At 60.4% G+C, this 26,609-nt stretch overlaps 5 protein-coding genes across 9 annotated transcripts; 4 read left to right on the top strand and 1 right to left on the bottom strand.

Moving 5' to 3' along the window:
• Positions 1 to 1,467: 1,467 nt before the first annotated feature.
• Positions 1,468 to 5,469, bottom strand: LOC138732062 (protein S100-A1-like). Of its 3 annotated transcripts, none has more exons than XM_069878413.1 (3): positions 5,359 to 5,469; positions 2,056 to 2,204; positions 1,468 to 1,765 (listed from the first exon to the last, which is right to left on the bottom strand). In XM_069878413.1, the coding sequence occupies exons 2-3, from the start codon at positions 2,194 to 2,196 to the stop codon at positions 1,622 to 1,624; spliced, it is 285 nt and encodes a 94-aa protein (XP_069734514.1). In that variant the 5' UTR covers positions 2,197 to 2,204; positions 5,359 to 5,469; the 3' UTR covers positions 1,468 to 1,621. The 3 variants fall into 3 exon arrangements, with proteins under 3 accessions (XP_069734514.1, XP_069734516.1, XP_069734515.1); XM_069878415.1 differs by having other exon boundaries at positions 2,056 to 2,221; positions 5,359 to 5,467; XM_069878414.1 differs by having other exon boundaries at positions 2,056 to 2,218; positions 5,359 to 5,467.
• A 3,447-nt stretch (positions 5,470 to 8,916) lies between these two features.
• S100A13 (S100 calcium binding protein A13) lies at positions 8,917 to 9,973 on the top strand. 2 transcript variants are annotated; one of them, XM_069878681.1, is made up of 3 exons: positions 8,917 to 9,057; positions 9,394 to 9,574; positions 9,761 to 9,973. In XM_069878681.1, the coding sequence occupies exons 2-3, from the start codon at positions 9,422 to 9,424 to the stop codon at positions 9,896 to 9,898; spliced, it is 291 nt and encodes a 96-aa protein (XP_069734782.1). In that variant the 5' UTR covers positions 8,917 to 9,057; positions 9,394 to 9,421; the 3' UTR covers positions 9,899 to 9,973. The 2 variants fall into 2 exon arrangements, with proteins under 2 accessions (XP_069734782.1, XP_069734781.1); XM_069878680.1 differs by lacking the exon at positions 8,917 to 9,057 and having other exon boundaries at positions 9,096 to 9,574; positions 9,761 to 9,972.
• A 1,091-nt stretch (positions 9,974 to 11,064) lies between these two features.
• Positions 11,065 to 13,930, top strand: S100A14 (S100 calcium binding protein A14). Its single transcript, XM_069878678.1, has 3 exons — positions 11,065 to 11,254; positions 12,773 to 12,919; positions 13,024 to 13,930. Exons 1-3 carry the CDS (start codon positions 11,222 to 11,224, stop codon positions 13,141 to 13,143), a joined length of 300 nt encoding a protein of 99 aa, XP_069734779.1. The 5' UTR covers positions 11,065 to 11,221; the 3' UTR covers positions 13,144 to 13,930.
• Positions 13,931 to 16,777: 2,847 nt separating this feature from the next.
• S100A16 (S100 calcium binding protein A16) lies at positions 16,778 to 21,012 on the top strand. 2 transcript variants are annotated; one of them, XM_069878684.1, is made up of 3 exons: positions 16,778 to 16,928; positions 19,338 to 19,509; positions 20,116 to 21,012. In XM_069878684.1, the coding sequence occupies exons 2-3, from the start codon at positions 19,354 to 19,356 to the stop codon at positions 20,278 to 20,280; spliced, it is 321 nt and encodes a 106-aa protein (XP_069734785.1). In that variant the 5' UTR covers positions 16,778 to 16,928; positions 19,338 to 19,353; the 3' UTR covers positions 20,281 to 21,012. The 2 variants fall into 2 exon arrangements, with proteins under 2 accessions (XP_069734785.1, XP_069734786.1); XM_069878685.1 differs by lacking the exon at positions 16,778 to 16,928 and adding an exon at positions 18,616 to 18,759.
• A 3,424-nt stretch (positions 21,013 to 24,436) lies between these two features.
• On the top strand, positions 24,437 to 26,515 carry LOC138732150 (protein S100-A4-like). The gene is made up of 3 exons (XM_069878558.1): positions 24,437 to 24,806; positions 25,391 to 25,549; positions 26,313 to 26,515. The coding sequence occupies exons 1-3, from the start codon at positions 24,639 to 24,641 to the stop codon at positions 26,472 to 26,474; spliced, it is 489 nt and encodes a 162-aa protein (XP_069734659.1). The 5' UTR covers positions 24,437 to 24,638; the 3' UTR covers positions 26,475 to 26,515.
• The last annotated feature ends 94 nt before the right edge of the window (positions 26,516 to 26,609 follow it).

Below are 26,609 nucleotides of genomic sequence, written 5' to 3'. Positions count from 1 at the left end.
AGCCAGACTTCTCCTAGGCTGGAGCTGCTCAGGGTTGTTGTGCCCCAAGGGCAGGACCCGCCATTTGGCCTCCTTAACCCTCCTGCCGTTGGTCTCAGCCCATGGATCCAGCCTGTTCAGATCCCTTTGGAGCCTCCCGACCCTCCAGCAGATCCAGCTTCCACCCAGCTTAGTATCGTCCGCAAACTTGCTCAGGGTGCATCGATGCCTTCATCCAGGTCAGTGATAGAGATATAGAGAAGATGAATTCAAGAGAAGGGGCGTGGCCATAGATGGAGTGGGCGTGGCCACGGGCGTGACAAGAGATACAATGAGTGAAGTGGGCGGGGCTAGGAGGAAGGGGGCGTGGCCATGGACTGAATGGGCGTGACCATAGAGAAAGTAGGTGTGTGGCAGATGTGCTGTGAATGGGGCGTGGCTTTAGCTGAGTGGGCGTGGCCTTGTGCCGAGTGGGCGTGGCCTGTGGGTGAAGGGGCGTGGCCGTGGCGGATGTGGGCGTGGCCTCGCTCCCTGCAGCTTCTTGTGGGGCCAGACTGGGATGGAGACCTGGAGCTGTGGGAGTGACTGGGTTGCACTGGGACCAGCAGCCCCGGCAGACGATGGCGCTGGCGGCCCCTTTCGTGAGCCCAGGCCTGAGCGTGGGGGCTGCTGGCTGGTGGCCCAGCGGGTGAGGAGATAAGAACTGGTTCCTCCAGTCCGACATGGCATGGTTCCCCTGCCTCTGGCAGGACCAGCTACGAGTCCCGACCTGCGGCCACCCCCTCCAGACCCTCGTGTATCCATACAAGGCCAGGCTGACAGAGCTGGGGGTGTTCAGCCTGGAGAAGAGAAGGTTCCAGGGAGACCTTAAAGCAGCTTCCAGTGCTGAAAGGGGCTCCAGGAAAGCTGGGGAGGGGCTCTGGATAAGGGAGAGAATGAGGGGAATGGTTTTGAGCTGAAAGAGGGGAGATTGAGATGAGATCTTGGGGAGAAATGTTCTCCTGCAAGGGTGGGGAGGCCCTGGCCCAGGCTGCCCAGAGCAGGGGTGGCTGCCCCATCCCTGGAGGGGTTCAAGGCCAGGTTGGATGGGGCTTGGAGCCCCTGGTGCAGTGGGAGGTGTCCCTACCCATGGCAGGGGGTGGAATTGGATGGGTTCTGAGGTCCCTTCCCACCTAAACTATTTGGTGATTCTATCATGCACCCCTGTGTCCTGCACCCCGTGCAGGTTGGGGTAACCCACCTGAGCTCTGCTGCACCCCGGGTTGATTTGGGGTTGATACTGGGCTCCGGGGCAGGGTGAGGCGCAGGGTGCGATGGAGGAGCCGGCACAGGGTGGAGACGGGAATGTCTCCAGGCACTTGGGATGACCCAGGGTGGCTTTTCCCCGTGACCCCGTGGCTCAGGAGAGGGAAGGTTCCCTGGCGTCCCCCGGGGGCACGAGCAGGGGGACAGGGTGTCCTGGGTATGAAGGAGCTCACAACACACCTCTGGCTGGGTCAGTGCCTTTATTGTGGAGCTGGATCCCAGTGGGATCCCCCGGGTGTGCTGGGGAGCAGAGGGGGAGCTGGGGGTATTGTGGGGGGGGGGCTCTGTGTTTTGGGGATGCCGTGGGTGGCTGCATTGGGGTGGGAAGTGGCCTGGGTCAGGCGTTCTCCCAGAAGAAGGTGTTGCAGGCGACAGTGAGGGCGGCCACCAGGACCACGTACTCCTGGAAGTCCACCTCCCCATCGCCGTTCTCATCCAGGTCCTGCATGATCTTCTCCACGGCTCCTGAATCCTTCTGGGTCTGTTGAGGGGGGGGACGGGGTGAGCCTTGGGGCTTGGTAGCCCCAGAAGGGAAAATGGGACCCCAGTTTCCAGGGTTCAGCTGTCCCAGGACATGGAGAGAAAAGGGGACCTCTTGTCCCTGGGGCTTGGTATCCCCAGGATATGGAGGAAAAGGGGGATCCCCATCATCCAGGGCTTTGTAGCCCCAGGACATGGAGGTAAAAGGGAATCCCCAGCCTCCAGTGCTTGGCAGCTATGGGATATGGAGGAAAAAGGGGGTCCCTGTGCCCCAGCATGGCCAGACCTTACCTCCAGGAAGCATCCCAGCTCACTCTGCAGCAGCTCCTTCAGCTCCTTCTTGCTCAGCTTGTACTTGTCCCCCTCTTTGCCCGAGTAGTGGTGGAAGACGTTGATGAGCGTCTCCATGGCTCCTTCCAGCTGCGACGCCATGGTTCCAACTACAGGGAGGCACCTGCTGCGTTAAGGGGAGCACATACCAGCCCCCCTTTCCAGCAACAGCACCCCCAGATCGCAGACACCCCCTACCACTTCCCCTACTGGGAAGCATCTCGTATCGTGGCCTTAATTCTGAACGCTTGGCGCTGGGCAGGGAGCTGGCAGCGGGGCTGGGGGGGAGGTCTCGGGGCTGGATGAGGTGATCCTGTGGGAGGGGGGTCCCATTGGTTTGTTCCCTCGCAGGGACACCCATGCTCTGGCCGGGACCCACGCTCACCTGAGCTCCCCACCGTGCTGTCCGCCCGCTGCTCCGAGTCTGCCGGGCTGGGGCAGCCGGGGACGTTAAATAAGCTCCAAGCCCCCTCCCTCCGGGAGGATCCGATACCGGGGCTGGACAGCCTGGCTGGCACCGCCAGGCCACCCTGTGCCACCTTCACTGGGGCCGGGATGTGGGGAGCCTGGCCCCATGGTGTCCCCATGCCCCACACCAGCCTTGGGGTGATGCAGAGGGGGGTTTCCAGCCCCACTGGTGCTTGCAGGTGGGGGTGGGCGGCGATACCAAGAGGGGGGCTCTGAGTCCCTCCCTGTGCTAAACCTGGGAGGGGGGGGTTGTTCTTGCCACCCCTACAAGGCTGGTGGGATGCAGGGGGAGGAGGAGGTGTGGGGTGGGCAGTGGGGTCCCTCATTGGAGTCACCCCTGGCCAGCTCTCCCCAACACCAACATCCTTGGGGGTGGATCTTTCACCAGACTCTGGGTCAGATCCCTTACTGGACCTGGGCTGGATCTTTCACCGGACCCTGGGCTGGATCCTTCACTGGACCCTGGGTTGGATCCTTCACCGGCCCCTGGGCTGGATCCTTCACTGGACCCTGGGTTGGATCCTTCATCAGACCCTGGGTTGGATCCTTCATCAGACCCTGGGTTGGATCCTTCACTGGACCCTGGGGTGGATCCTTCATCAGACCCTGGGTTGGATCCTTCACTGGACCCTGGGTTGGATCCTTCACCGGCCCCTGGGCTGGATCCTTCACTGGACCCTGGGTTGGATCCTTCGCTGGACCCTGGGTTGGATCCTTCATCAGACCCTGGGTTGGATCCTTCACTGGACCCTGGGTGGATCCTTCACTGGACCCTGGGTTGGATCCTTCGCTGGACCCTGGGGTGGATCCTTCATCAGACCCTGGGTTGGATCCTTCACTGGCCCCTGGGTTGGATCCCTCACCACACCCTGGGCTGGATCCTTCACTGGCCCCTGGGGTGGATCCTTCATCAGACCCTGGGGTGGATCTTTCACTGGACCCTGGGCTGGATCCTTCACCAGACCCTGGGTTGGATCCTTCACCAGACCCTGGGTTGGATCCTTCACCGGACGCTGGGTTGGATCCTTCACCGGCCCCTGGGTTGGATCCTTCACCGGACCCTGGGTTGGATCCTTCACTGGCCCCTGGGCTGGATCCTTCACCGGCCCCTGGGGTGGATCCTTCACCGGCCCCTGAGTTGGGTCTTTCACCAGACCCTGGGGTGGATCCTTCACTGGCCCCTGGGTTGGATCCCTCACCAGCCCGTGGGTTGGATCCTTCACCAGCCCCCAGCATCTCCTGCAGCCGCGTTCCCCGTGGCATCGCAGCGCCCGGGGTCTGACCCTGCGGTGTCACCCGCTTGGCGCCCGACGGCATCCCCCATCTGTCAGCACCGCGGGGCCATTCCGGCTCCATCCCAGCCTCCTCCCCTGGGATGATAAGCTGTGGGTATCCGGTGTCCTCGGCCTCGCCATGGGAGCCAGCCAGGCTCGGGGGGAGCCAGAGGGGGCTATCAGGTGTCCGCTTGCTCCCTGCACACAGAAAGGCCTCTTGTCCAATTCAAAAAGCCCCATAATTCCAGCTCGGAGGTTGCTCCAGCAACGGCGCAGCCAAGAAACCAGATTCCTGAGCTGGCGTTGCCGACGCTGATAATCCCGGCCCCGCTGTGGCTCTGCTTACGGCCCCACATCCGTGCGGCCAGGACCGAGAGTGCGGTGGCCTCCCCAGCATCAGCATTCCTGGGGGAACAGCAGCGGTGCTGAACCCCAAACTCGGGCGAGCATGGTTATCCCCCTTTTTGGGGCTCCCCTCAAACTTCCAGCATGGCTTTACGCAAGAGCCGGGTGGTGCTGGGCTCTTTATCCTGGATTCCAGTCCTAATTGGGGGCTAATTATATCCTGCTCCCTCCGTTTCCATCTGCCGCGCTTCCTGTCCCTGTGGTTGGGAAACGCTGTGGCTGTGCGGCATCCCCTCCCCGGGGACCCCAAATCAGCCGGTGCCCCAGGTTTGGGGTGGCGGAGAGTTTGGGGTGATGTGCAGGGCTTGGGGGTTCGGCCCTTGCCCTGCACATGGGGCAGCTGAGGTGGCTGTGAAAGGGGACGGATGTGGGGGTCCTGGGTGCAAATGGGAGTCCCAGAGAGAGGTGGGGGTCCCAGATGGAAGTGGGGGGCAAGATGGAGGTGGGGGTCCTGGATGGGGGTGGGGGTCCTGGATAGAAGTGGGGATCCTGAATGGAAGTGGGGGTCCCAGGGAGAAGTAGTGGTCCTGGATGGAAATGGGGATTCCAGATGGAGGTGGGGATCCCAGGGAGAGTTGAGGGTCCTGGATGGAAGTGGGGTTCCTAGAAAGAAGTAGGGTTCCCAAATGGAGGTGGAGGTCCAGGATGGAAGTTGGGTTCCTAGATGGATGTGGGGGATCAGGATGGAAGTGGGAGTCCCAGAGAGAGGTGGGGGTCCCAGATGGAGGTGGGGTCCCAGATGGAGATGGGGTTCCAGATGGAGGTGGGGGTCCCAGATGGAGGTGGGGTCCCAGATGGAGATGGGGGTCCAGGATGGAGGTGGGGGTCCAGGATGGAAGTGGGTGTCTTGGAGGGAGGTGGAGGTCCTGGATGGAGGTGGAGGCCTCACATAGAAGTGGGGGTCCAGGATGGAGGTGGGGACTCTGGAAGGAAGTAGGGGTCCCAAGTGGAACTGAGAGATCCCAGGAGGAGGCTCAGGACCCTCTTCCCAGCAGGACACAGCTCCCATTTTTGCTGTGGGGCAGAGAGGGGGCCTTGGAGCTGGTAAGCCCCAGGAGAGGCTGGACCCAGCGCTTGGGGGCAGGGGGATATGGCAAAGGACCCCAATGTCACTCACTCAGCGGTGTCGGCGTGGGGGCCGGTGGCAGCAGAGCCCCTGTGCCCCTGTCCCCAGGGTGGCTCGGCAGCGTGCAGGATCCGGCCGCCCCTTCCGGAAAAGCCTGGCCTGTGGGGCTGAGCCACCTGCCCAGTCGGGCAGCAGCTGCCCGTGACGGGGACAGGCACCGCCACCCCGTCCTGAGCTTAAAAATAACCCAACCCCGCTCCCTGCGTTGGGCACAGAGCCCGGACCACCATGCCCCGGGCACCGGCACGGCCGCTGTGACCAACTGCCGGGCTCTCCGAGGGCTCCAGCTGTGCTTGGAGGGGCTCTGCCCGGCTCTTATCAACCCCCGAACCTCCCCGGAGAGCAGGGTTTGGCCAGGTGTTCCCCAGGTGGTGGGACTGGCTGGAGCCGGGTGCCCAGGGGTGAACCCTGACGCCGCGAGGGCATCGTGTGGGTGCCGGAGGGGTTGGCTTCGCCGGCTGCCGCTGCGGTGCCAGCCGTGGGGAGAGCACGCCCGGCGTGTCGGCGCTGGCAGATCCCAAGGACAAGCTCTTACCAAACCGGGAGCAGCGAGGGACATGCCAGGAGGTTTACACACATCTTGGAACAGGTTTCAGCCACTGCGACTCCCCATGCTCCACTTTGACCCAGCTAAACCAGTTGCTCCAGTTGCTGGGGCTGGGCTGATCTTGTCTCTTCATCCCATCGCTGGAGCATGGAAGAGGCTTTTCCATCCCTGGAGTTTGCAGCTGCTGGACACCTGCTGTGCCAGGGCTGGGAGCATCACGGTAGCACTGGGCACCCAGTTTTGCATCCTCAAGTAGTGAAGCTTTTCTCCAACAAGCCCTGATAAGGGCTGGTGTGGACCACTGCTGGGCTGGCACTCACAGTAGCTGCAGTGACCATCCTTGGTAGAGCCAAGACAGGTTGGGGACACCACGGGACGTGGTGGTGAGTGCCAACACCTTGGGATGCACCTGCATCCCTACGCCGAGCTCTTGCCCTGGCAGTCGTGCTCCTGCCCTCCTGGTAGCATTGGGGTCCCCTGTGCTGGGTCACTTGTGCCATGTCCACGGGCACGGCCCGAGCAGGGATCCCAGGACTGACCAGGAGGTGCTCCTCGCCTCCCATATGAGGAGAGGTTGAGAGACTTGGGGTTGTTCAGCCTGGAGAAGAGAAGGCTGAGGGGAGACCTTAGAGCAGCTTCCAGTGCTGAAAGGGGCTCCAGGAAAGCTGGGGAGGGGCTCTGGATCAGGGAGAGCAGGGACAGGATGAGGGGGAACAGTTTTCAGCTGAAACAGGGGAGATTGAGATAAGATATTAAGAAGAAATTGTTTACTGTGAGAGTGGGGAGGCCCTGTCCCAGGTTGCCCAGAGCAGGGGTGGCTGCCCCATCCCTGGAGGGTTTCAAGGCCAGGTAGGATGGGGCTTGGAGCCCGTGGTGCAGTGGGAGGTGTCCCTGCCCATGGCAGGGGTGGCACTGGATGGGCTTTGAGGTCCCTTCCAGCCCAAACCATTCTATGATTGTATCATTTGTATCATTCCCTGATTTCTCCTGCCACCTATGATATGGCTGCATCCTGTCACGGCATCGCTGCAGCTCCTGCTGCCTCCTCACCCCGTCCCAGCACCCCGAATTCCAGGGATGGCGAGTCACTGGCCCGCCTGGCTCTCAGGGCCAGTGATTCACCCCAAACCTGTCCCCATCCTTGCTGAGCCTGACTCACCCTGACAGTTTCCCAAGAGACCATCTTGGTCCCCTGACGTGGGACTCGATGGAAGTCCCATTCCCCCGTCATCCCAGGGAAGGGGCCGGGCCGGATGGGGCTGCAGGAAGCCAATTCCTCCCCTGTGAGCTGGTGTGATGGTGTGGGGTGGGGACTGGGCTGCCCGGTGCCGGCTGGAGCGTCCTCATCCCTGTGGAGAGGTGGAGCGAGTGCCTCAGGGCTCAGCAGAAACCAGGCTGGTGACGATGGCATCATGGCAGGGACCTCTCTGCTCTGGGTCCCCAAAAAAAACACTGGCAGGGGATCCCGAGGCTGTGCTGGGCTCCCCAGGACCCCAATCCCATGTGCTGAACTGGGGAGGCTGCATGGTCCAACCTTGCTGCCTGTCATGCTTGGTGCCGTGTTTCCTTGTGGATCATCACAGAATGGTTTGGGTTGGAAGGGACCTCAAAGCCCATCCAGTTCCACCCCCTGCCATGGGCAGGGACACCTCCCACTGCATCAGGGGCTCCAAGCCCCATCCAACCTGGCCTTGAAAACCTTCAGGGGTGGGATCTGGGAGTTCTGGTTGATGTCAAGTGAGAATCATGGAACTATGAGACGGTTTGGGGTTGGAAGGGACCTCAAAGCCCATCCAGTCCCCGCCATGTCATGGGCAGGGACACCTCCCACTGCATCAGGGGCTCCAAGCTCCATCCAACCTGGCCTTGGACACCTCCAGGGATGGGGCAACTTGAGCCAGTACCAGAGCCTGTATCCCAAATCACAGAATCATAGAATGGTTTGTGTTAGAAGGGACCTCAAAGCCCATCCAGTTTGACGCTCCTGCCATGGGCAGGGTCACCTTCCGCTACATCAGGTTGCTCAAAGCCTCATCCAACCTGGTCCTGAACAACTCAGGGGTGAGGTGGCAGGCAATCAGGGACCTCCCTGCCATGCTGTCAGCAGAGATAGTCCCCAACACCATCCCCATCCGGTGCCACCATCCACATCGCCTCTTCCCCGTGCTGTGGGCACCACACAGGGTTTGTGGCTGAGGTGCGATGCTGGGGTGCAGGATGCGGCTTGGGCGGCCCCGTGGGAATGGTTGGTGCCACGGTGCAGAGCTGCTCTGTCCCCCAGGTGGAAACCTACTTGGGCTGCCATGTTATAAATACATGATGATTAATGGGGAACGCTCGGGGAGATCCAACCCCCTAATTCATTTGGATTAATTAATTTCTACAGAGCCCACTATTAATAGGGATGATGTCAGCAGGTGGCTGAGTCATAACTCTCACTTGGTGCGGGTCGGGCCTGGCCCCGGGTCTGCAGCTGGATCGCAGGCTGGGATGAGCTGGAATGTTGGGACACAGCGAGATGTGAGGAGGGTGCTGGAGACCACGTCCCCATCCCCAGAGCGACCCCATCCCGCAGGGAAACATTTGGGGCTGGCACCTGCCTTCCCCGTCCAAGGAAGGTCTGGGTGATGCTCAAGCTCTGTGGGATGATCCCATCCTTCTTCCCACTGGAGCATCTCCCAAGTGGTGCATGAAGGTCAGGGAAGGTTTGTACCAGCAAGGCTGAGAAGGATGGGATGATCCCTTCATAGAATCATAGAATCATAGAATAACCAGGTTGGAAGAGACCCACCGGATCATCGAGTCCAACCATTCCTATCAAAACCATTCCTTCCTTCTCACTGGAGCATCTCCCAGGCGGTGCATGGAGGCTGGGGAAGGTTTGCACCGGCAGGGCTGAGTGCAAGTTTGGTTCGCTGCCCGGACGGGGAGGGAGAAGAGGGGGCTGTCTCCTCGCCCGGGCATTGTCTGTGCATCCGTCCGTCCGGCTGCAACAGGAAATCCAACCCCGTGGCGGGGGGGACAAAGCGCTGCGCTCTCCCCTCCTGCGACGCAGGGTATAAAACCTCCTGGGAGGCCGATATCGAAACTCCCAGGGGGCCGAGACCTGCCTGCAGCTCTCTGCCTGCAGGAGACGGGGGGGGGTAAGTAGGGAATTGCTGCCTGCGGCACCGGCTCCACCCTGGGCACCATGTTTCCAGTGCTTGCAGGACAAGAGGGAACCCCTGCTGTCCTCCCATCCCTTTCCTGACGTCCCCTCATCCCAGCTGCTTCCGTGATGTTTGTGCCGGATGGTAGCGCCGTCACCGAACGGCTCTGCTCCCCCTCCCTCGGGCCCTAGGGAGCAGAGGGACAACCCCTAGAGATAAGCTGAGACTTCGCAGACTCGCTGCACCCTGGGCAGGGAGAGGGTCCCCTTCTCCCATGGCACCCTGGGATGCCCCTCCACCTCCGCCCCCTCTCAGCTCCTCTCCCTGCAGCCCCGGGCTGCTCCCGTGTCCCGGCACCATGGCCACGGGCGAGCTGACCGAGCTGGAGACGGCCATCGAGAAGATCGTCACCGTCTTCTTTGCTCACGCGGCAAAGGATGGCAAGAAGGGCACGCTGACAGCCGATGAGTTCAAGGAGTTGGTCCAGCTCCAGCTGCCCAACCTGATGAAGGTGAGGTGAGGGGCAGTGTGTGGGGCAGCCTAGGGGGGTGGCTGGATGCCCATGGATCCCCCTGAGCTCGCGGGGCTGCTCCCAGTGCCCTGGGATGTGCCAGCAAGAGTGAGCAGCAGCCCTTGCTCTCCTGCATCCTCATCTGGGGACCAGGACGTGTCCGCACATCCCCTGTTCTCCCTGCAGGATGTCCCCTCCTTGGAGGAGAAGATGAGCCAGCTGGATGTGAACAATGATGAGGAGCTGAAATTTGGCGAGTACTGGCGGCTGATCGGGGAGCTGGCAAAGGCCATGAGGAGGGAGAAGGCAGGGAAGAAGAAATGATGGGGCTGGAGGCTCGGCTGACACAGAGTTAATAAAAGAAGTGTCCTTGAGCCTCAGCATCACTCTTGTTCTTAGCAGAGCTCCCAGTTTGGTCACCCATCTCCATGTGTGTCCATGGCCATAATGCCTAGGGACCAGCTTGGCACCACGAGTGGTGGGTTGGGGCTTGCTCCGTGTTGAGGTGGCTGCTGTGGGGAACCTGTGGTGGATGGGATTCTTCCCAAATCACCCTTGCGCAGGTCCGGCTTTGCGGGGTACCACCCTGTGCACCACAAGCACCTTCCTGCTGGGCTGTGGAGTTGTTTAGTGCAAGCGCGATGGGTGGCTGGGACCAGGGTGGGGCTCGGGAGCACCTCCAGTAGTGATGCCGCGGTGGCTGCCACCTCCACAGCATCAATGTCCATCCTCTCTTGGGTCTTGGGTAGCATGGGTGGAGTTGTCCACTCGCTCAGCCTGGCTCAGCACCTCTAACCAAGCTCCCAGTATAGAATCACAGAATGGCTTGGGTTGGAAGGGACCATGAAGGTCACCTAGTACACCCCCCCCGTGCAGTGAACAGGGACATCTTCAACTAGATCAGGTTTCTCAGAGCCCCATCCAGCCCAACCTTGGATGTTTCCAAGGATGGGGCATCTCCTGCCTCTCTGGGCAACTTCTTCCTGGCCTTCAGCTCCCAAATCCTGGTGCTACTGGGAAGTGGTGACATCCCCACCGTGGGGTGACGCAGCCCTGCGCCTGGTGCCCGGGTGGCCGTTCCCACGCGGTGCCGCGCGGCTCTGCCGGGTTGGGTTGGTTGGATGGGGAACCATCAATGTGGCCGGGAAGGAGGCGTTTCCCAGCCCCACGCTGGCCCCGGGCCAGGCTCCCAAATGAGACGCCTTGCACCACACCACAGCTGGCGGCGCGCAGGGAGCTCCCACTCACACCTCCCCGTGGTATAAAACCCCGGCGTGCCGCAGCCCGCGCAGACCCAGGAGAGCCCGTGGAGCAGGTAAGTGGCCCATCGCCACCATGGGATGGGGGGCTGTGCCCAGGGGTCCCACCACCCCTCCGCACCCCTCCGTGCTCCCACGCTTGGCTCTGCCACGACTTGCAGCTGGGGCAGGGATGATCCTGCTACTGGGACATGTCCCGGCAGCTCACAGCATCGCAGGGCTTCTTCCTTGCCCTGCGCTCGGTCCCGGCACTGAAGGAGGAGAAACTCCCCCCCCAAGCCGAGAGTTGAGCCTGGCTTTCTTCCCTCGCCAGCTTCTGAGATCCCATCGGAGAGGACAGCCCCACCGCTGCCGCCACCGAGGACCTCCAGCCGCCGCGAGGACCAGCATGGGCCAGTGCAACTGCCGCAAGAAGCGCAAGGTCCATGAGCGACGCTGCGACACTGGGAGGGCTGGGACCCCTGATAGGGGCGTGGGGTGTGGGGGTGACCCCACATGCCCCCATCCCTTGGAGCAGAGCCCTGGGCATGGGGTGACTCAGAGCAGCGCGACCGGGCCAGCCCCAAACTGGAGCCAGACTCCAGTGGAGGAGCCGGGGGGCTGGTTTGGGGGTTCAGCGACGCTGCCCCGGCGCTGGGCAGAGGGACCTGGTGCTGCAGATTTGGAGCCGCTTGAAAGCTCGGGGAACCAGGCAGCTTTCTCCAGCTCCCATGGACTCACCATCAGGAGCTGCGCTCGCTCCTTGCGACCTCTCCAAGGATGCCCAATGGCAGAAAGTCTCCTGTTCTCCTCGGCTTTCAAATGGGAGGTGCCCACCCTGCACACCTTTGCACCTGCGGAGGATTTGAGCTGGGGTGCCGGGCTGAGGCTCCGAAGATTGTTGGGTTCTTTCCTAATGGGCATCTCCTGATGTGGTTTAATTGTGTTTCGAGGGGAAAACCGCAGCTGTTGAGTGAATCATCATCGTTTCCCTTCAAACGCAGCCGTGGCTGGGGAGCCGGGCGCGTGGGTCAGGCTGGTCTCTGCCCCCCATCCTGCTGGGGAAGGGGTCAGCAGCCCTGATGGGGAGGGAAAGGGGCTCCTGCTGCTGCCAAGCCCCATCCCGGCGGGCACACGAGGTGTCCTGGGCACTGACTCATGCTGCCATCCACTGCTTGTGCAAAGGAGAGGAAGAACCAGTCTGGACAGCCGCAACGGCCCCCGCGTGCTGTGGGTGTAGCGCCCGGAGACGCCGGGGTGGCTGAGCCTCGCTGGCCCTGGGCAGGGAGAAGTTGGGGCAAGCAGAGACAGGCGGGTGACACGTCTTCATGGAGGGGTGGCACGTTGAGGGGGGGGGAGTATGGCAGCTGGAGGGGGCATTGGAGCTGGGCAGAGCTTGTATGGAGGGATGCAACATCTGTAAGTGGGAGTCTCACATCTGTAAGGCAGGGTGTCACCTCTGTACGGAGTGGGGTCAATATGTATGGAGTGGGGTCAATATGTATGGAGTGGTTCTATATCTGTATGGGGATCTCACAGGAGTGCAGTGGGGTCTCCTGCCTGTTTGGTGTTGTTTCACATCTGTACGGAGCAGGCTCACATCTGTATGGAGTGGTCTTGAGTCTGTAGGTGGGCCTCACACCTGTACCATGAGGTTTCACACCTGTACCATGAGGTCTCACACCTGTACCATGAGGTCTCCCGTCTATACCGTGAGGTCTCATATCTATACCGTGAACTCTCACATCTGCGGAGGGTCTCACATCCATATGGAGGGTTAGCATGTTGATAAGAGGGTTTATCACATCACTGTGGAGGGTCTGAACATCTGCAGAGAGCGCCGGCACGTCTGCTCACGCGGTGTCCCATCTTCTCAGGGGCTTGTTCTGTGCATCCAGGGATGTCCTGTCCTTCCAGGGAGGTGTCCCACAGGTCCTCACCCTCTCTCCTCGCCCCGCAGGACTGCCAGGAGCTGACGGATGTGGAACGGGCCATTGAGACTGTCATCAACCAGTTCCACTGCTACGCGGTGAAGGGGCAGAAGGAATACCTGACGCCCAACGAGATGCAGGATCTAGTGGCACAGAAGCTGCCCCACCTGGGGAAGGTGAGAGCAGATCCCAGGGGTGGCAGGGGAGCTGGGGTGGGCACAGGCTGCCTTGGGGACCCCTCAGCCTCATCACCCCGATGCTTTTTTTCTCTCTGTTGCAGTGTGTTGGACCGCTGGAGGAGAAGATCGAATGCATGGGGAACCCTGATGAGGCCAAGCTGGAGTTTGGAGAGTACTGGGACATGATGGGGGATGCAGCCAAGGGCTGCCGGAGGAAGTAGAGGGTGGTGGGGGACGGGAAGGCACCCGAGGCCTCAGGCTCTGCACCGAGAAGCGCGAGAGGCTGCTGGTCGCAGCAGGATGCACCTGGGAAAACACAGCATTGCTCCTGCTGGGGTTCATCTCCTCCCCGCATCCCTGGCCGGGGCGGTGGGAACCCCCTCCCTGGCTCCATCCCTGCCCTCTCTCGGTTCTCTTTTCCATCAGGAAAGCTCCCTTCCCATCCCCAGCTCTGGCCTGTGCCACGGCAGGAGGGAGCTGGCAAGGGGGTTCCTGGCCCTGGCTCTGGAGGTGCCTCTTTCCGTCCTTTGCTCCAGAGCCTTTCCCCCCCAGTTTGTCCCACCTCTGGCCCCAAAACCCCTCCGGTTGCAGGTTCCCCAGCCCCAGAGCATCACGGCAAGAGGGATTCAGCTCCTTTCCCCCCAAAAATCCCTTGGATGTGCAGGCTTGTACCCCTGCCACCCGATGGAAGCCCAGATTCTGCCTCGTGTTTTGAGCACCTTTGGGGTCATCTCGGGCTCTGGGCCAGCCCCGGCGTTGCCGTTCGTGGCCTGGGTGCATTCCCTGCTCTTCCCCCGGTGCAGGGATTGCGGTGCCCTGTGCCTGCCCACACGGTTTGGGGTGCTACGCCGGGATGTGCTGCCTGCACGGTGCTCCCCGACCTGCCCCCCTCTCCAGGGATGCTGGCCCCTGGCTAGCGGCTGGGCGCGGGGCTGGGACGGTGGCGGGTTGGTATCAGCTTGTGTCACTTGCAACCATTTTTGTATAAATTAATAAAGGAAAATATCGGAAAAATCCCTGCCAGGATGAACTCATTTGTCCTCCAACATGGGAGAAGGAAAAGGGAGGGATGGGGCTGCAGTGGTCGCAGCTCTGAGTGTCCCTTGCTGCTGGGTGACAGACCCTCTGTCCCCAGTGCAGAGCATGAGGGTGCAAGGGATGCTGTGAGCGTGCAAGGGATGCTGTGAGCGTGCAAGGGATACTGTGAGCATGCAGGAGATGCTGTGGGCATGCGAGGGATGCTGTGAGTGTGCAAAGGATGCTTTAAGTGTGCAAAGGATGCTGTGGGTGTGCAAATGATGCTGCAAGTGTGCAAAGGATGCTGCAAGTGTGCAAGGGACGGTATGGGCGTGCAAGGGATGGTGTGGGCATGCAAGGGGTGCTGTGAGTGTGCACGGTGCTGTGAATGTGCGTGAGCACCGTAGGAGGGTGTGGGCGTTGCGGGTGTGTGCGCTGCTCTGAGTGTGCGCAGTGCTCTAGGTGTGCACGGCACCGAAGGTGAGCATGGGGCTGTGCCCATGCCCAGTTCCCGGGGTGCCCCATGGTCCCTTTTGTGGAAACCCCACAAACAGAGCCAGGGCTGTGTCTGCAGACCAGGCACCCCGAGGGCTTTGGGTGAGCTCAGAGGACACCCTGAAATCCGGGGCTCAGGGAGACACAAAAGCTGTGAGGCTGGCAGCAAGATCCCACCTGTGCCGGGAGAATGTTTGTTTTCTGTTTAATTGCAACAAATAAGAAAACAATAAATGCCAATAAAAGCGGTGGCTAACTAGGATGGAGCAATTAGCTCAGGCAGTGAGAGCATAGAAAGCAAAGAAATGGGCTTGGAGAGGGTGCAGAGCCACTGAGTTGGGTTATCCCACCTTTCCTCCTCCACCCAGGCCATTCCTGCTGAGCTCGGCATCTCGGAGGAGCCTGTGAGTGGTCCTGGAGACATGATGGGGACCCCAAAAAGTGCAGGCTCCTCAGCAGCGCCTGCATCACCTTGCGAGGCTTTGTGCTGCAGGGAAAAACCCAAAAGATGAACCAAACCAACCCAAAATGCAGAGAAATGGGATGAAACTCGAGGACGGACCAGGGTGGCAGGTTGTCCCGACACGGTGGCTCGGCCACAGGCCACCCTCTGTCTCCTCTCACCTTGGGGTGGATTTCACAATGCGAATGACTATTTATTGTTCCTGCCTTGGAAATAAATACATGGAAATTAAGCAGAAAGGTGTGGTGTGCATTTAATTAGAGACAGGAAATGTGTCAGGGTGATGGGGGGGGAGGAAAAGGGGAGCCAGGACTTCTGGATCGCCTTCCCAGGACCAGGCTGGGAATGTGCCGTGGGAGTGGGGACTCCTGGGTCCCCCTTCTGGTTTGGCGACTGGCTCGCCGTCGTGATGGTGCGTTGTCGGGAGGACGGCAATTCCTGTGGCGTGAGCCATCCTTGATAAGTATCTGTTGGATCTGGAAAGTCTTTGGTGGCAGCAGGAAGAGCTCAACCTGCGCTGGAGGGGTTGGTGCCCCTTGGTGAGTCAGCGCTGGCCGCACAAGGACGGCACCACCACGACCCCAGGTGCTGGGGGAACGCTGAGAAACGCATTTATCCATGCTGGTGGTGTGCAGGAGCGGTGATGGAGCCCATCACAGCCAACACAAAGACCCTCGAAGCTGGAGCTGCGCGTCCTCCATCTACAAAGGGTCCCACGGAGCAGAGTCCATCCATGAGATGCCAAACTGCTCCCAAGCTTTCAGACCTGGAGCTTTGGGGGGACCAAGGGAGAGATAAATGTAATCAGGACAATCAAAACGGCTGGGAAACTGTCTTGCCATGGGTTTGGATGGGACGTGGCTGCTCTGAGCACACGCACACACCCTGGATGCCTTGTAAAAATAAGGGCCTGGATGTGGTTGTGACATCTGCCAGGCACAGGAGAGTAATGAAGGGCCATGATTCAGAGGTGAGCTGTTTGCCTGCAGGGTCGGGGAGGGATTCCCACCCTCTTGGATTGTTGCATCAACGACACCGGGAGCATCTCGGCTGAGGATGGGTTTGCTTCTCCCAACAGAGATTAGGAAAAAGCCAGTGGAGAGCTGAGATGACACATATGGTGGTTTTTACAGGATGGGAGCCCCAAAGGTCTTCTGAGCAGGTGGAATATATCACCTCCTACATCTCCAAATATGCAGCTCCCAGTAACGCCCGTATCTAATCTGGGCATCGCATCGCTGCGCCATCGCTCCAGCAGACACACAGGGGTACAATTTGCGGGGACAATTAATTACGGATGTGAGTTTTCAAACACAGCTTCCAGCTGAGGAGCTCCTTATCTGTCCCAAAGCATCCAGAGAGAGCTGAGAGCTGGACTCGGCCCTGCTTGGTACCGGTATTTGTGCTTCCAGAGCTCCTGATGTAGCAAAGACCCGAGCCAGCCCCTTTACCCTTAAAAACGAGGGCATTTGGTTCAAATAAACGATGGTCCCCACCTTGCTGGGCAGCTCCTGTCCCACATCGGAGCTGATGGGCTGTGGTCACGGAGGGTGGTTTGGAGCAGGGTGGGTGGTGGGGATGTGTGATGGGATGGAGGAGCTAGTTTGGCTGGTGCATGGCTGAATGGTGGTGGGTTTCAAAACCCAGGGACTAGGCTGGAGTTGGTCTGTGGCCAGGAAACCACCTGGAGCCCACCGCCCTTTCCAGCTGTCAGGGTCCCTCAAGGTGGCCTCCAAATGCCATCACCGCACAACCACGTGCAGGGCAGCCCCTGGGAGACGGAGCCCACAGCAGGTCCCAGCTCGCGACGACCCATCCCGGTGTTGCAATTGCAAGGAGCCATTTCCCAGGTGAGCCCCAGCCTGGGAACGCCCCGGGAACGTCAGGGAGGGGCGTGAGCCTCTTTAAAAGCTGGGTTGGGCTCTACGGTATGGGTGCAAGGTGAGGAAAAAGCGGGTGTCATCGTCTCCCACTGCCCGTACGGCCAAATCGGAGACAGACGGACACAACAGGAACCCCAGACAGAGCCAGGTAAGAGTCCGAACTGGGGATGAGAAAACCAGCACTGGGACCCTTTGAGTGAATATTCAATCAAGAACAGCTCTGGAACATGCTGCTGCAGGTCGAGTGATGGAAATCCCTGGAGCCCTTTGGCAGCTCCGTGTATGTGGGGCTGGTGAGGACCCATCGGGTGCTGGGGAGCATCTAGGGCAGTTGGGTTGGAGTGAAAAGGACCCACTGGATGCCAGGGAGCATCAGGGAGAGCCAGGCTGGTGTGGAGAGGACCTGTTGGATGCTGGGGACTATCCAGGGGAGATGGGCTGGGGTGGAGAGGACCCATCGGATGCCGGGGAGCATCCAGGGGTGTGGGGCTGGGGTGGAGAGGAGTCATTGGATGTCGGGGAGCACTGGGGGGAGCTGGACTAGGAATGGGTGGTCGGGCACAGGGCTTTGCCAGTGTCCATCGACCTCCACTGCCTACGAGAGCCCAGGACACGGGGTTGTCACTGGGATCTGGAAAAGGGGCATTTCCCCTGCGTTGCCCAGGGTAGGGAGCACCGGGGCTGTGGGTCTCTGGGCTGCTGAGCGCGTGAGGAAGGAGAGGGAGAGGTGGCAGAAGAAAAGCGACCGCAGAGGCAGGAGCAGAGACGCTGACAAGCCCCGTCCTGCCCTGCCCGCCTACCTGTCCCCCAGCCCTGCCACCAGCGTGCCAGCATCCCCGCGCCCCGACACGGTGACACTGTCCCTGTGCCCTGGGCTGGCCCCGGGGCCGCGTGGCGGGGCTGGGGAACGGGCGACGGCGGGGCCGCGCGGGCTGGTGCCGTGAGTCAGCGTCGGAGCAGGAGCCACGATGCCCCGAGGATGGGCTGGGCGCAGGGCGGCGGGGGACCGGTGCCATCAGCGCGGGGTCCACAGCGGGTGCAGGGGGTGGGTGCTCTGACCCGAGTGCTGCTAATTAAACGTCATTGGTAATTAATGGCCTGAGATGAGGAAGGGCTGGAGCTGGAAGTCTCCAGTGAGACCAGGCTCGTGGTGGGACCAACTGCCAGCACCAGGACCCTTCAAAAGCCACCCTGGAGCCCAGCAGCCTGCAAGGTGGGGATCATTCCCAGTCGTGGGCCACCGCACAGCAAAGCCTTTCATGAAGATGAGGATGGCTCAGGAGAGCACCCAGCCACAAGGAGGCATGGAGGGATGAGCACAAGAGCGCAGGGAGCCCAGGGCTGAGCCTCCTGTCTCTTCCCACCACCCTGATGTGCCAACATCCTCAGCTTGGGGCTGAGTCGGGGAAGATCAGTGCACAAAGAGGAGATGTGAGCCAGGTTTAGGGTGTGGAGCAGGTCCTGTCCTGCTCCCAGAACTGCAGACGCTCTCCTGGATGATGGCGCTGGAGTGGGGGATGGCACTCGGCCACTGCTCTGGGCTCCACATACGCTGGCCCGTTGGCTTCTTCCAAGACCCACACGGCCACCGCCACTGTGGAAGCGGGCGTTACACCCGTGGTGTAAATCAGCATTGCTCCAGTGAAACGCCACGGAGCAACACGCTCCATCCCTGCTACCGATGGGGCAGGAAAGAGCCAAGGCCAGACAAGGTGACGCAGTTTCCGTCCCTGCCTGCCTGCATCCTGGCCAGGATGTGGACGCTGGACCCCGTGACGGGGACCATCCTGTTGGGCTCAACCATAGGAAGGATCTTCCTGACTTGGGGCAGCGGAGTGAGGACACTGGACATCCATCAGGCAGGCAGGATTGGACCCTGGGGGATTGTGGACGCCTTTGGCTGGGCTCGTGGGGGGCTTGGGCAGGTCTGGGCCTGCTGAGGTGTTCCCGGAGCTGTGAAGCAAGAGGAGGGCTGGCTGGTAATTCCTGCCCTCATCCTGCTGCCACCGCCGCCGTGTGGCTCCCAACCCCATTCCTCCCTAATGATCCCTGGGAACCGTCGGCCACGGCCCTGGCGCTGTGGAGCCCCGCGGCCTCGGCACCATAATTGCCACCCCATCCCACGCGTGGGGGCGGCCGCCCCGGAGGGGCAGGTGGGGTGGTTGGTGTGGGGCGGGTGCTGCTCTGGAGCCGCGGCAAGTGGAGCCGTGCCGGGGCCAGGAGGAGTTTTGGGGTGATCCTATCTGCACAGCGAGGCAGGGGGAAGAGCAGCTTGCGTGACGGTGCTGTGGTGGCTGCTTTTTGCCTCTTGAGGGGCTTGTGCAGACCTCGCGCACGCCCTGAGTGATGTCACCATGAGATTGGACGGGCAGCCTGATCTTTTGGGGGGTGTCCCTGCCCATTGCAGGAACTGGATGATCTTTAAGGTCCCTACCAACCCAAACTATTCTATGATTCTATGATCTAGGGGCATAGCACTTGCCTGTCTACCCCTGTTCCCCAGTGTGGGCACATGGTGGGTCCCACAGCCCCCATCCCTGACCTCTCATCCCCACAGGTGACCGCAGGCAGCGATGGCACAGTGCACAGAACTGGAATGGGCTGTCCAGGTCCTGGTGAACAACTTTGACAAGTACTCGAGCCGCCGCTGCTGCTGCAAGAAGCCACGGCGCATCAGCAAGAAGGATTTCCGCAAGATGCTGAGCTGTGAGCTCAACCACATGCTGACGGTGAGGCCGGAGTGCGTGGGGCTGAGGGACCAGTTTCTCCTCCTTGAATCATAGAATCATAGAATAATCAGGTTGGAAGAGACCCACCAGATCGAGTCCAACCATTCCCATCAATCACTAACCCATGTCCCTCAGCACCTCATCCACCCGGCCCTTAAACCCCTCCAGGGAAGGGGACTCAACCCCCTCCCTGGGCAGCCTCAGACACTGCCCAGTGACCCTTTCTGTGAAACATTTTTTCCTAATGTTCAGCCTGACCCTCCCCTGGTGGAGCTTGAGGCCATTCCCTCTCGTCCTGTCCCCTGGCCCTTGGGAGAAGAGCCCAGCTCCCTCCTCTCCACAACCTCCTCTCAGGGAGTTGTAGAGAGCAATGAGGTCTCCCCTCAGCCTCTTCTTCTCCAGGCTAAACCCCCCCAGCTCTCTCAGCTGTTCCTCATAAGGCCTGTTCTCCAGCCCCCTCCCCAGCTTCGTTGCTCTTCTCTGGACTCGCTCCAGAGCCTCAACATCCTTCTTGTGGCGAGGGGCCCAGAACTGAACACAGGATTCTCATCCTGCACCCTGCTTTCCCCATCATCTTGGTGTGAACGGCTCTGCTCTGTCCCCCAGGACACCGGGAACCGGCGAGCAGCCGACAAGCTCATCTGTGACCTGGATGAGAACAAAGACGGGCGCATCAGCTTTGAGGAGTACTGGACCTTGATAGGCGGCATCGCCAGCCCCATCGCCCAGATCATCCGCCAGCAGGAGCAGAGCATCAAGCACACCAAGTAGAGCTGGGCTGCATCCCAACCCTCGCTGGGCTCAGCCCTTGCTTCTCCATGGTTCCCCGCTTCTCCCAAAGCATCCACCAGCAGGAGAAGAACATCGAGCTCGCCATGCAGCCGCCTGCATCCCAACCCTCCCTGGGCTCAGCCCCTGCTTCTCCACAGCTCCCTGCTTCTCACCTCTCAGTCCTGAGCCCCAGCCTGCCCCAGGGCACCCCGGTCTCCTGCAGCTTTGCTGACTGAGCTGAGCCCCGCCAGGATGCGATCCGGGCAGGCAGAGCCTGGGGGTGGGAATTGAGGTGCGCGAGGCCATCCCAGCCACGGTGGGGGCTGCATGCCACATCATCCCTGTCCTCATCTTGCCCCACAAGCCCTCTGCTGGGCAAGAAGCAAAGGGAAAGGCTTCCCCTCACCTAGGACATGAATTCTGCCCATTCTCAGACCTCTGGGGCAGAAACCCCATCAAAACAGGGACTCCCCTGTCCCCACAGAGCTTCCCCTCGCAGCTGGGGATCTCCCTGGGAACAGGGTGTCTTTCCACCCCCAAAACTGGTGAAGGGTCTGCCCTGCCTGTGCTGACGGGTGCTCTGGTCCGTTGGGTCCCGTCCGTGCCACCGTGGTTATTTATTGCAGCAATAAAGTTTGGAGGAGCAGCGGGTGGTGCCAAGGCTCTGCCTTCCCGGATGCACCGAGGGGATGTTGGGGGGACACGGGAGGGGTCTGCCCTGTCCTCTGCCACCCACACGGTCACGATGATCATAGAATCATAGAACAACCAGGTGGGAAGAGACCCACGGGATCATCGCGTCCAACCATTCCCATCAATCACTAACCCATGTCCCTCAGCACCTCGTCCACCCGGCCCTTAAACCCCTCCAGGGAAGGGGACTCAACCCCCTCCCTGGGCAGCCTCGGACACTGCCCAATCACCCTTCCCATGAAAAAATTTTTCCTGATGTCCAGCCTGACCCTCCCCTGGTGGAGCTTGAGGCCATTCCCTCTCGTCCTGTCCCCTGTCCCTTGGGAGAAGAGCCCAGCTCCCTCCTCTCCACAACCTCCTCTCAGGGAGTTGCAGAGAGCAATGAGGTCTCCCCTCAGCCTCCTCTTCTCCAGGCTAAACCCCCCCAGCTCTCTCAGCCGCTCCTCTTCTTCTCCAGCCCCCTCCCCAGCTTCGTTGCTCTTCTCTGGACTCGCTCCAGAGCCTCAACATCCTTCTTGTGGGGAGGGGCCCACAAGTGACCCCAGGATTCGAGGAGCGCTCTCCCCAGGGCCGAGTCCAGAGGGAGAAGAACTTCCCTGGCCCTGCTGGCCACGCCGGGTCTGATCCAAGCCAAGATGCCCTTGGCCTTCTTGGCCCCCTGGGCCCCTGCTGGCTCCTGTTCAACCAACCCCCCCAGGTCCTTCTCCTCCAGGCAGTTTCCAGCCAGACTTCTCCTAGGCTGGAGCTGCTCAGGGTTGTTGTGCCCCAAGGGCAGGACCCGCCATTTGGCCTCGTTAACCCTCCTGCCGTTGGTCTCAGCCCATGGATCCAGCCTGTTCAGATCCCTTTGGAGCCTCCTGACCCTCCAGCAGATCAACACTTCCACCCAGCTTAGTATCGTCCGCAAACTTGCTCAGGGTGCAATGATGCCTGTCCCAGCCCTCTGGCCTCGCAGGGATGGGATCCTTGTGGTTGATGGAGCCACCACGAGATGTCAGCAGACACCACGGCCTCTTGGCACCCCGAGCCACTGCCTGCGGCACAGGGTGCGGCTGCTGCTGCCACATGTCCCAGGGGACCCTGTCCATGTCCCCGTGTGGGGACCTGAGCTGCCTTAGGACCACAGCCCAGCATCCACCTCTGCGAGGACACTGCTGCCTCAGCCCTGGGGCGTCTCTGGGAACCCCAATTCATAGAATCGTCTGATTGTTTGGGTGGGAAGGGACCTCAAAGCCCATCCAGTCCCACTCCACTGCACCAGGGGCTCCAAGCTCCATCCAACCTGTCCTTGAACCCCTCCAGGGATGGGGCAGCCACCCCTACTCTGGGCAACCTGGGCCAGGGCCTCCCCACCCTCACAGCAAAACATTTCTCCCTAAGATCTCATCTCAATCTCCCCTCTTGCAGCTCAAACCTGCTCCCCTCGTCCTCTCCCTGCCCTCCCTGATCCAGAGCCCCTCCCCAGCTTTCCTGGAGCCCCTTTCAGCCCTGGAAGCTACTCTAAGGTCTCCCCGCAGCCTTTTTTCCTCCAGGCTGCACAACCCCAACTCTCCCAGCCCGGCCTCATACAGGAGGTGCTCAGGCCCTCACATCACCTCCATGGCCTCTTCTGGACTCTCTCCAACAGCTCCATGTCCTTCTTATAATGAGGACTCCAGAACTGGACACAGGACCTTTCAGCACCTCACAGCTGAGACCCCTCACCCCCTTCCCCATCCAGCCTCGCCTCCTTGACCCCGCTGCTCCTCTCCCTCATGCGGGAGCATCGCTGGCTCCTACCTGTGCCCCTGCCCACCTCCCCCTACCCTGCAGTGCTGAGGGTCTCGGTGAAACTGGGGATCCCAGGCAAACCAGGGGTGCATCCGTGGGAGCCGGGTCAGCCGGGCAGGGCTGGGACTGAGTCACTGTGCAGGAATCCCTCTCAGGGGAGGGCAGGGCTCGTGACTCACATCACTGTTTATGAGTGGGGCTTGGCTGGGTGCTGTACCCGGATGCTCACACAGGATCCCAGCGATCCAGTGGGATCCTGGGTAGATTCTCAGGGTCTTTCCAAAAGGGACCCTCAGACTGAGGACCAGCCAGCACCCAACATCTCATTTCTAGATGCGGATTGGCTGAAGCACCTGGAAACAATTCAGGATGTCCCCTCACTCTTGCCTGCTTCCCTGCAGGACCCTGGCATCTGGGTTTGGGCTTGGGGTGGTTGCAGACCCTGGGCCTATCCTGGTCAAGGCTAGGTGCATTATTTCATAGAATCATAGAATCATAGAATAACCAGGTTGGAAGAGACCCACTGGATCACCAAGTCCAACCATTCCTATCAAACACTAACCCATGCCCCTCAGCACCTCATCCACCCGTCCCTTAAACCCCTCCAGGGAAGGGGACTCAACCCCCTCCCTGGGCAGCCTCGGACACTGCCCAATCACCCTTCCTGTGAAAGAATTTTTCCTGATGTCCAGCCTAAACCTCCCCTGGTGGAGCTTGAGGCCATTCCCTCTTGTCCTGTCCCCTGTCACTTGGGAGAAGAGCTCAGCTCCCTCCTCTCCACAACCTCCTCTCAGGGAGTTGCAGAGAGCAATGAGGTCTCCCCTCAGCCTCCTCTTCTCCAGGCTAAACAACCCCAGCTCTCTCAGCCGCTCCTCATAAGGCCTGTTCTCCAGCCCCCTCCCCAGCTTCGTTGCTCTTCTCTGCACTCGCTCCAGAGCCTCAACATCCTTCTTGTATGAGGGGAGCCGCTTGGAGCAAATGGGGTGCATGGGGAGCTGTATTGAACCGGTGTCAGAGAGAGGTTCTGGGTATCTGTGTGGGCAGAGGGGGGTTGTGTGTCTGTGCTCCACAGCCTCACCCTGGGGTGCTCCTGCTGGCAGCCCGGGGGCACTTAGGCAGGTGGAGGGGGTTGTGGCGACAGGGATGGGGCTGCCAGGCTCTGCACCCAGCCCCGATTCAGGGAGCTCAAACCCACACTCCTGTCCTTGTGTGAGATCAGCTCTGGGCACCCTGTGCCCGCTGCTAACACTGGGCACCAGCCTCCAAATCCCACGTGGCACAAGATGTGCAAGATTTCAGACTGTTCCCCAAACGTGTGTTCCCTGTGCCCCTCCCCAGCTACAAATCCCTACAGAAAAGCTGAAGAGGGGTCTGTATTGGGGAGTGCAGGGATAGGATAAGGGGGAATAGTTTTGAGCTGAGAGAGGGGAGGTTGAGATGAGATCTTAGGGAGAAATGTTTTGCTGTGAGGGTGGGGAGGCCCTGGAACAGGTTGCCCAGAGCAGGGGTGGCTCCCCTATCCCTGGAGGGTTCAAGGCCAGGCTGGATGGGGCTTGGAGCCCCTGATGCAGTGGGAGGTGTCCCTGCCCATGGCAGGGGTGGGACTGGATGGGCTTTGAGGTCCCTTTTCACCCAAACCATTCCAGGATTCTATGTGGGGTTCAGGGAAGGGCTCACTCCTCCCCAAAATGACTTCTCCCCACCTGTGAAAAGCACCCATTGTGGATGAAACACCAAGGGATGGCTCAGCCCTTCCCTGTCCCTGTGTCCATCTTTTGACTTGTGCCTTGCCCCCCGCCGCCCCCAGACTCCCCAGCAGGGCCAGCAGCTCCTTCCAGCAGCACCCAAACTCACCCACCCCCCACTAATGGAATCACACAGCTCGTTAGGCAAAAATGAGGTGCGGGCGAAACCACCTGCATGGAGCTGCTGGGAAAGCCTGGAGGCGAGGGGGCTGCGTGGGGTGCGCTGGGCAGAGCCACCCCAGCTGGGCTATAAATGCCCATCCTGCTCTGGCTGCAGCACCCCGACTCCTCACTGCTGCCTTCTCTACGACAACCCCGGTGAGTCCCTGCTCCTCTTCCTCCAGCTGTTGCGCAGCTGGAACCCACACGGTAGTTGCTGCACCCCAGAATTCCCCCGTTAGAGGTGCTGGGGTTGCAGCTGTCCCTCTGCAGCATCATGGACCGAGGAGCAGCTGAGAGAGCTGGGGGGGTTTAGCCTGGAGAAGAGGAGGCTGAGGGGAGACCTCATTGCTCTCTGCAACTCCCTGAGAGGAGGTTGTGGAGAGGAGGGAGCTGGGCTCTTCTCCCAAGGGCCAGGGGACAGGACGAGAGGGAATGGCCTCAAGCTCCACCAGGGGAGGGTCAGGCTGGACATCAGGAAAAAATGTTTCACAGAAAGGGTGATTGGGCAGTGTCCGAGGCTGCTCAGGGAGGGGGTTGAGTCCCCTTCCCTGGAGGGGTTTAAGGGCCGGGTGGACGAGGTGCTGAGGGGCATGGGTTAGTGATTGATGGGAATGTTTGGACTCGATCCAGTGGGTCTTTTCCAACCTGGTGATTCTATGATTCTATGGAATGCCCCTATGATTTGGGTAGGGTGAGGCAATGGTCCCACTGACTCCCATCCCTGGTGCTCTGCCCTCCAGGAGCACAGGAAGCTGGCGATGGCTTTCCCCCTGGAGCAGGCGATGGCCGTGATGGTCACCACCTTCCACAAGTACTCAGGGAAGGAAGGGGACAAGTACAAACTCAGCAAGGCGGAACTCAAGGAGCTGCTGAACAAGGAGCTGCCCAGCTTCGGAAGTGTAAGTGGCCGTAGGAGCACATCCCTTCACATCCTTGGCAGAGGGGTTGGAACTGGATGATCTTTAAGGTCCCTTCTGCCCCAAACCACTCCATGATTCTGTGATCCCTTGGAGGTGTGAAGATGCAGGGTGGAGGTGTTGTAGGAGCAGGGGCAAACCAGCCTGGGGTCCCCGCATAGAACATGCAAACTGGGCTGAGCAGAGGTGGTCTCAGCATTTCCCCAAAGCACGCGATGGATGCTGCCCGCGTGCGACCTGCGGAGACCTCACACTCCAGGGCAAGCCCTGGGGGAGAAGGAGGGATGAGGCCAGGGGGACCTGAGCTGGAGCATGCTCAGAGGGAAAGGAAACTTGGTTTTCTCGTACCCACAGAAATATTTTTGATTGGCAAAGAAAATCATGCTCTGATTTCAATTTTTTTTTTTAAATCCTTTTTTTTTTTTTAACCCCCACTTCCCCTTCTGGCTGTGGTTTGAACTGGGAGGATTCAAAGAAGGGAGGAGAAATGTTTTAGCCAAACATTTTGATGACCGAGAAGAGCATTTGCTGTGGCTGTGCTGGTTCGCCCCGCATCGCAGATAAACCAGCTGCGTTTCGAACAGCCACCTCCTTCCAAAAGCAAAGAGAACACCCTCCTTCAAGCCAGGGGGAGGGAAGCCCAGGCTCCTTGCATCTTCCCTCCTTGCCAACAGCAGGTTGGATGCGGAAGCCCCTCGCACATCCATGCACCCGCTTACCCTCCCGTGCCCTTCCCCTCTCGCAGAAACAAATGGACGAGATGGAATTCAAGAGGCTGATGAATGACCTGGATCACAACAAGGACAGCGAGGTGGACTTTAAGGAGTATGTCTGCTTCCTGGCCTGCATCACCATGGGCTTCAACGAGTTCTTCAAGGACTGCCCCAGGCAGCCCCGCAAGAAGTGACCCCCCCGCCTCCTCCCCCACCAGCCCCTTCGGGCTTCCAATAAAAGCTTTTTAAAAGCCTCTGTGTGCACCAGCTGGGTTGTGTGCGCTGTACGTTAGTGGGCAGCCGGGTGACTCACATCTTTCTCCACCTCC

Source organism: Phaenicophaeus curvirostris, chromosome 29 (assembly GCF_032191515.1).
Source record: "Phaenicophaeus curvirostris isolate KB17595 chromosome 29, BPBGC_Pcur_1.0, whole genome shotgun sequence".
NCBI classification, from domain to species: Eukaryota; Metazoa; Chordata; class Aves; order Cuculiformes; family Cuculidae; genus Phaenicophaeus; species Phaenicophaeus curvirostris.
This window is presented reverse-complemented; position numbering and strand designations above follow the sequence as displayed.

Coding starts and splice junctions, on each gene's coding strand:
- LOC138732062 (XM_069878413.1), bottom strand. CDS start 2,196: ATGGCGTCGCAGCTGGAAGGAGCCATGGAGACGCTCATCAACGTCTTC. Junction 1,766..2,055: donor AGCTGGGATGCTTCCTGGAG/GTAAGGTCTGGC, acceptor CCCCCTCAACAG/ACCCAGAAGGATTCAGGAGC.
- S100A13 (XM_069878680.1), top strand. CDS start 9,338: ATGGCACCCTGGGATGCCCCTCCACCTCCGCCCCCTCTCAGCTCCTCT. Junction 9,575..9,760: donor AGCTGCCCAACCTGATGAAG/GTGAGGTGAGGG, acceptor TTCTCCCTGCAG/GATGTCCCCTCCTTGGAGGA.
- S100A14 (XM_069878678.1), top strand. CDS start 11,222: ATGGGCCAGTGCAACTGCCGCAAGAAGCGCAAG. Junction 11,255..12,772: donor ACTGCCGCAAGAAGCGCAAG/GTCCATGAGCGA, acceptor CTCGCCCCGCAG/GACTGCCAGGAGCTGACGGA. Junction 12,920..13,023: donor AGCTGCCCCACCTGGGGAAG/GTGAGAGCAGAT, acceptor TCTCTGTTGCAG/TGTGTTGGACCGCTGGAGGA.
- S100A16 (XM_069878684.1), top strand. CDS start 19,354: ATGGCACAGTGCACAGAACTGGAATGGGCTGTCCAGGTCCTGGTGAAC. Junction 19,510..20,115: donor AGCTCAACCACATGCTGACG/GTGAGGCCGGAG, acceptor TCTGTCCCCCAG/GACACCGGGAACCGGCGAGC.
- LOC138732150 (XM_069878558.1), top strand. CDS start 24,639: ATGAGGTGCGGGCGAAACCACCTGCATGGAGCTGCTGGGAAAGCCTGG. Junction 24,807..25,390: donor CCTTCTCTACGACAACCCCG/GTGAGTCCCTGC, acceptor TCTGCCCTCCAG/GAGCACAGGAAGCTGGCGAT. Junction 25,550..26,312: donor AGCTGCCCAGCTTCGGAAGT/GTAAGTGGCCGT, acceptor CCCCTCTCGCAG/AAACAAATGGACGAGATGGA.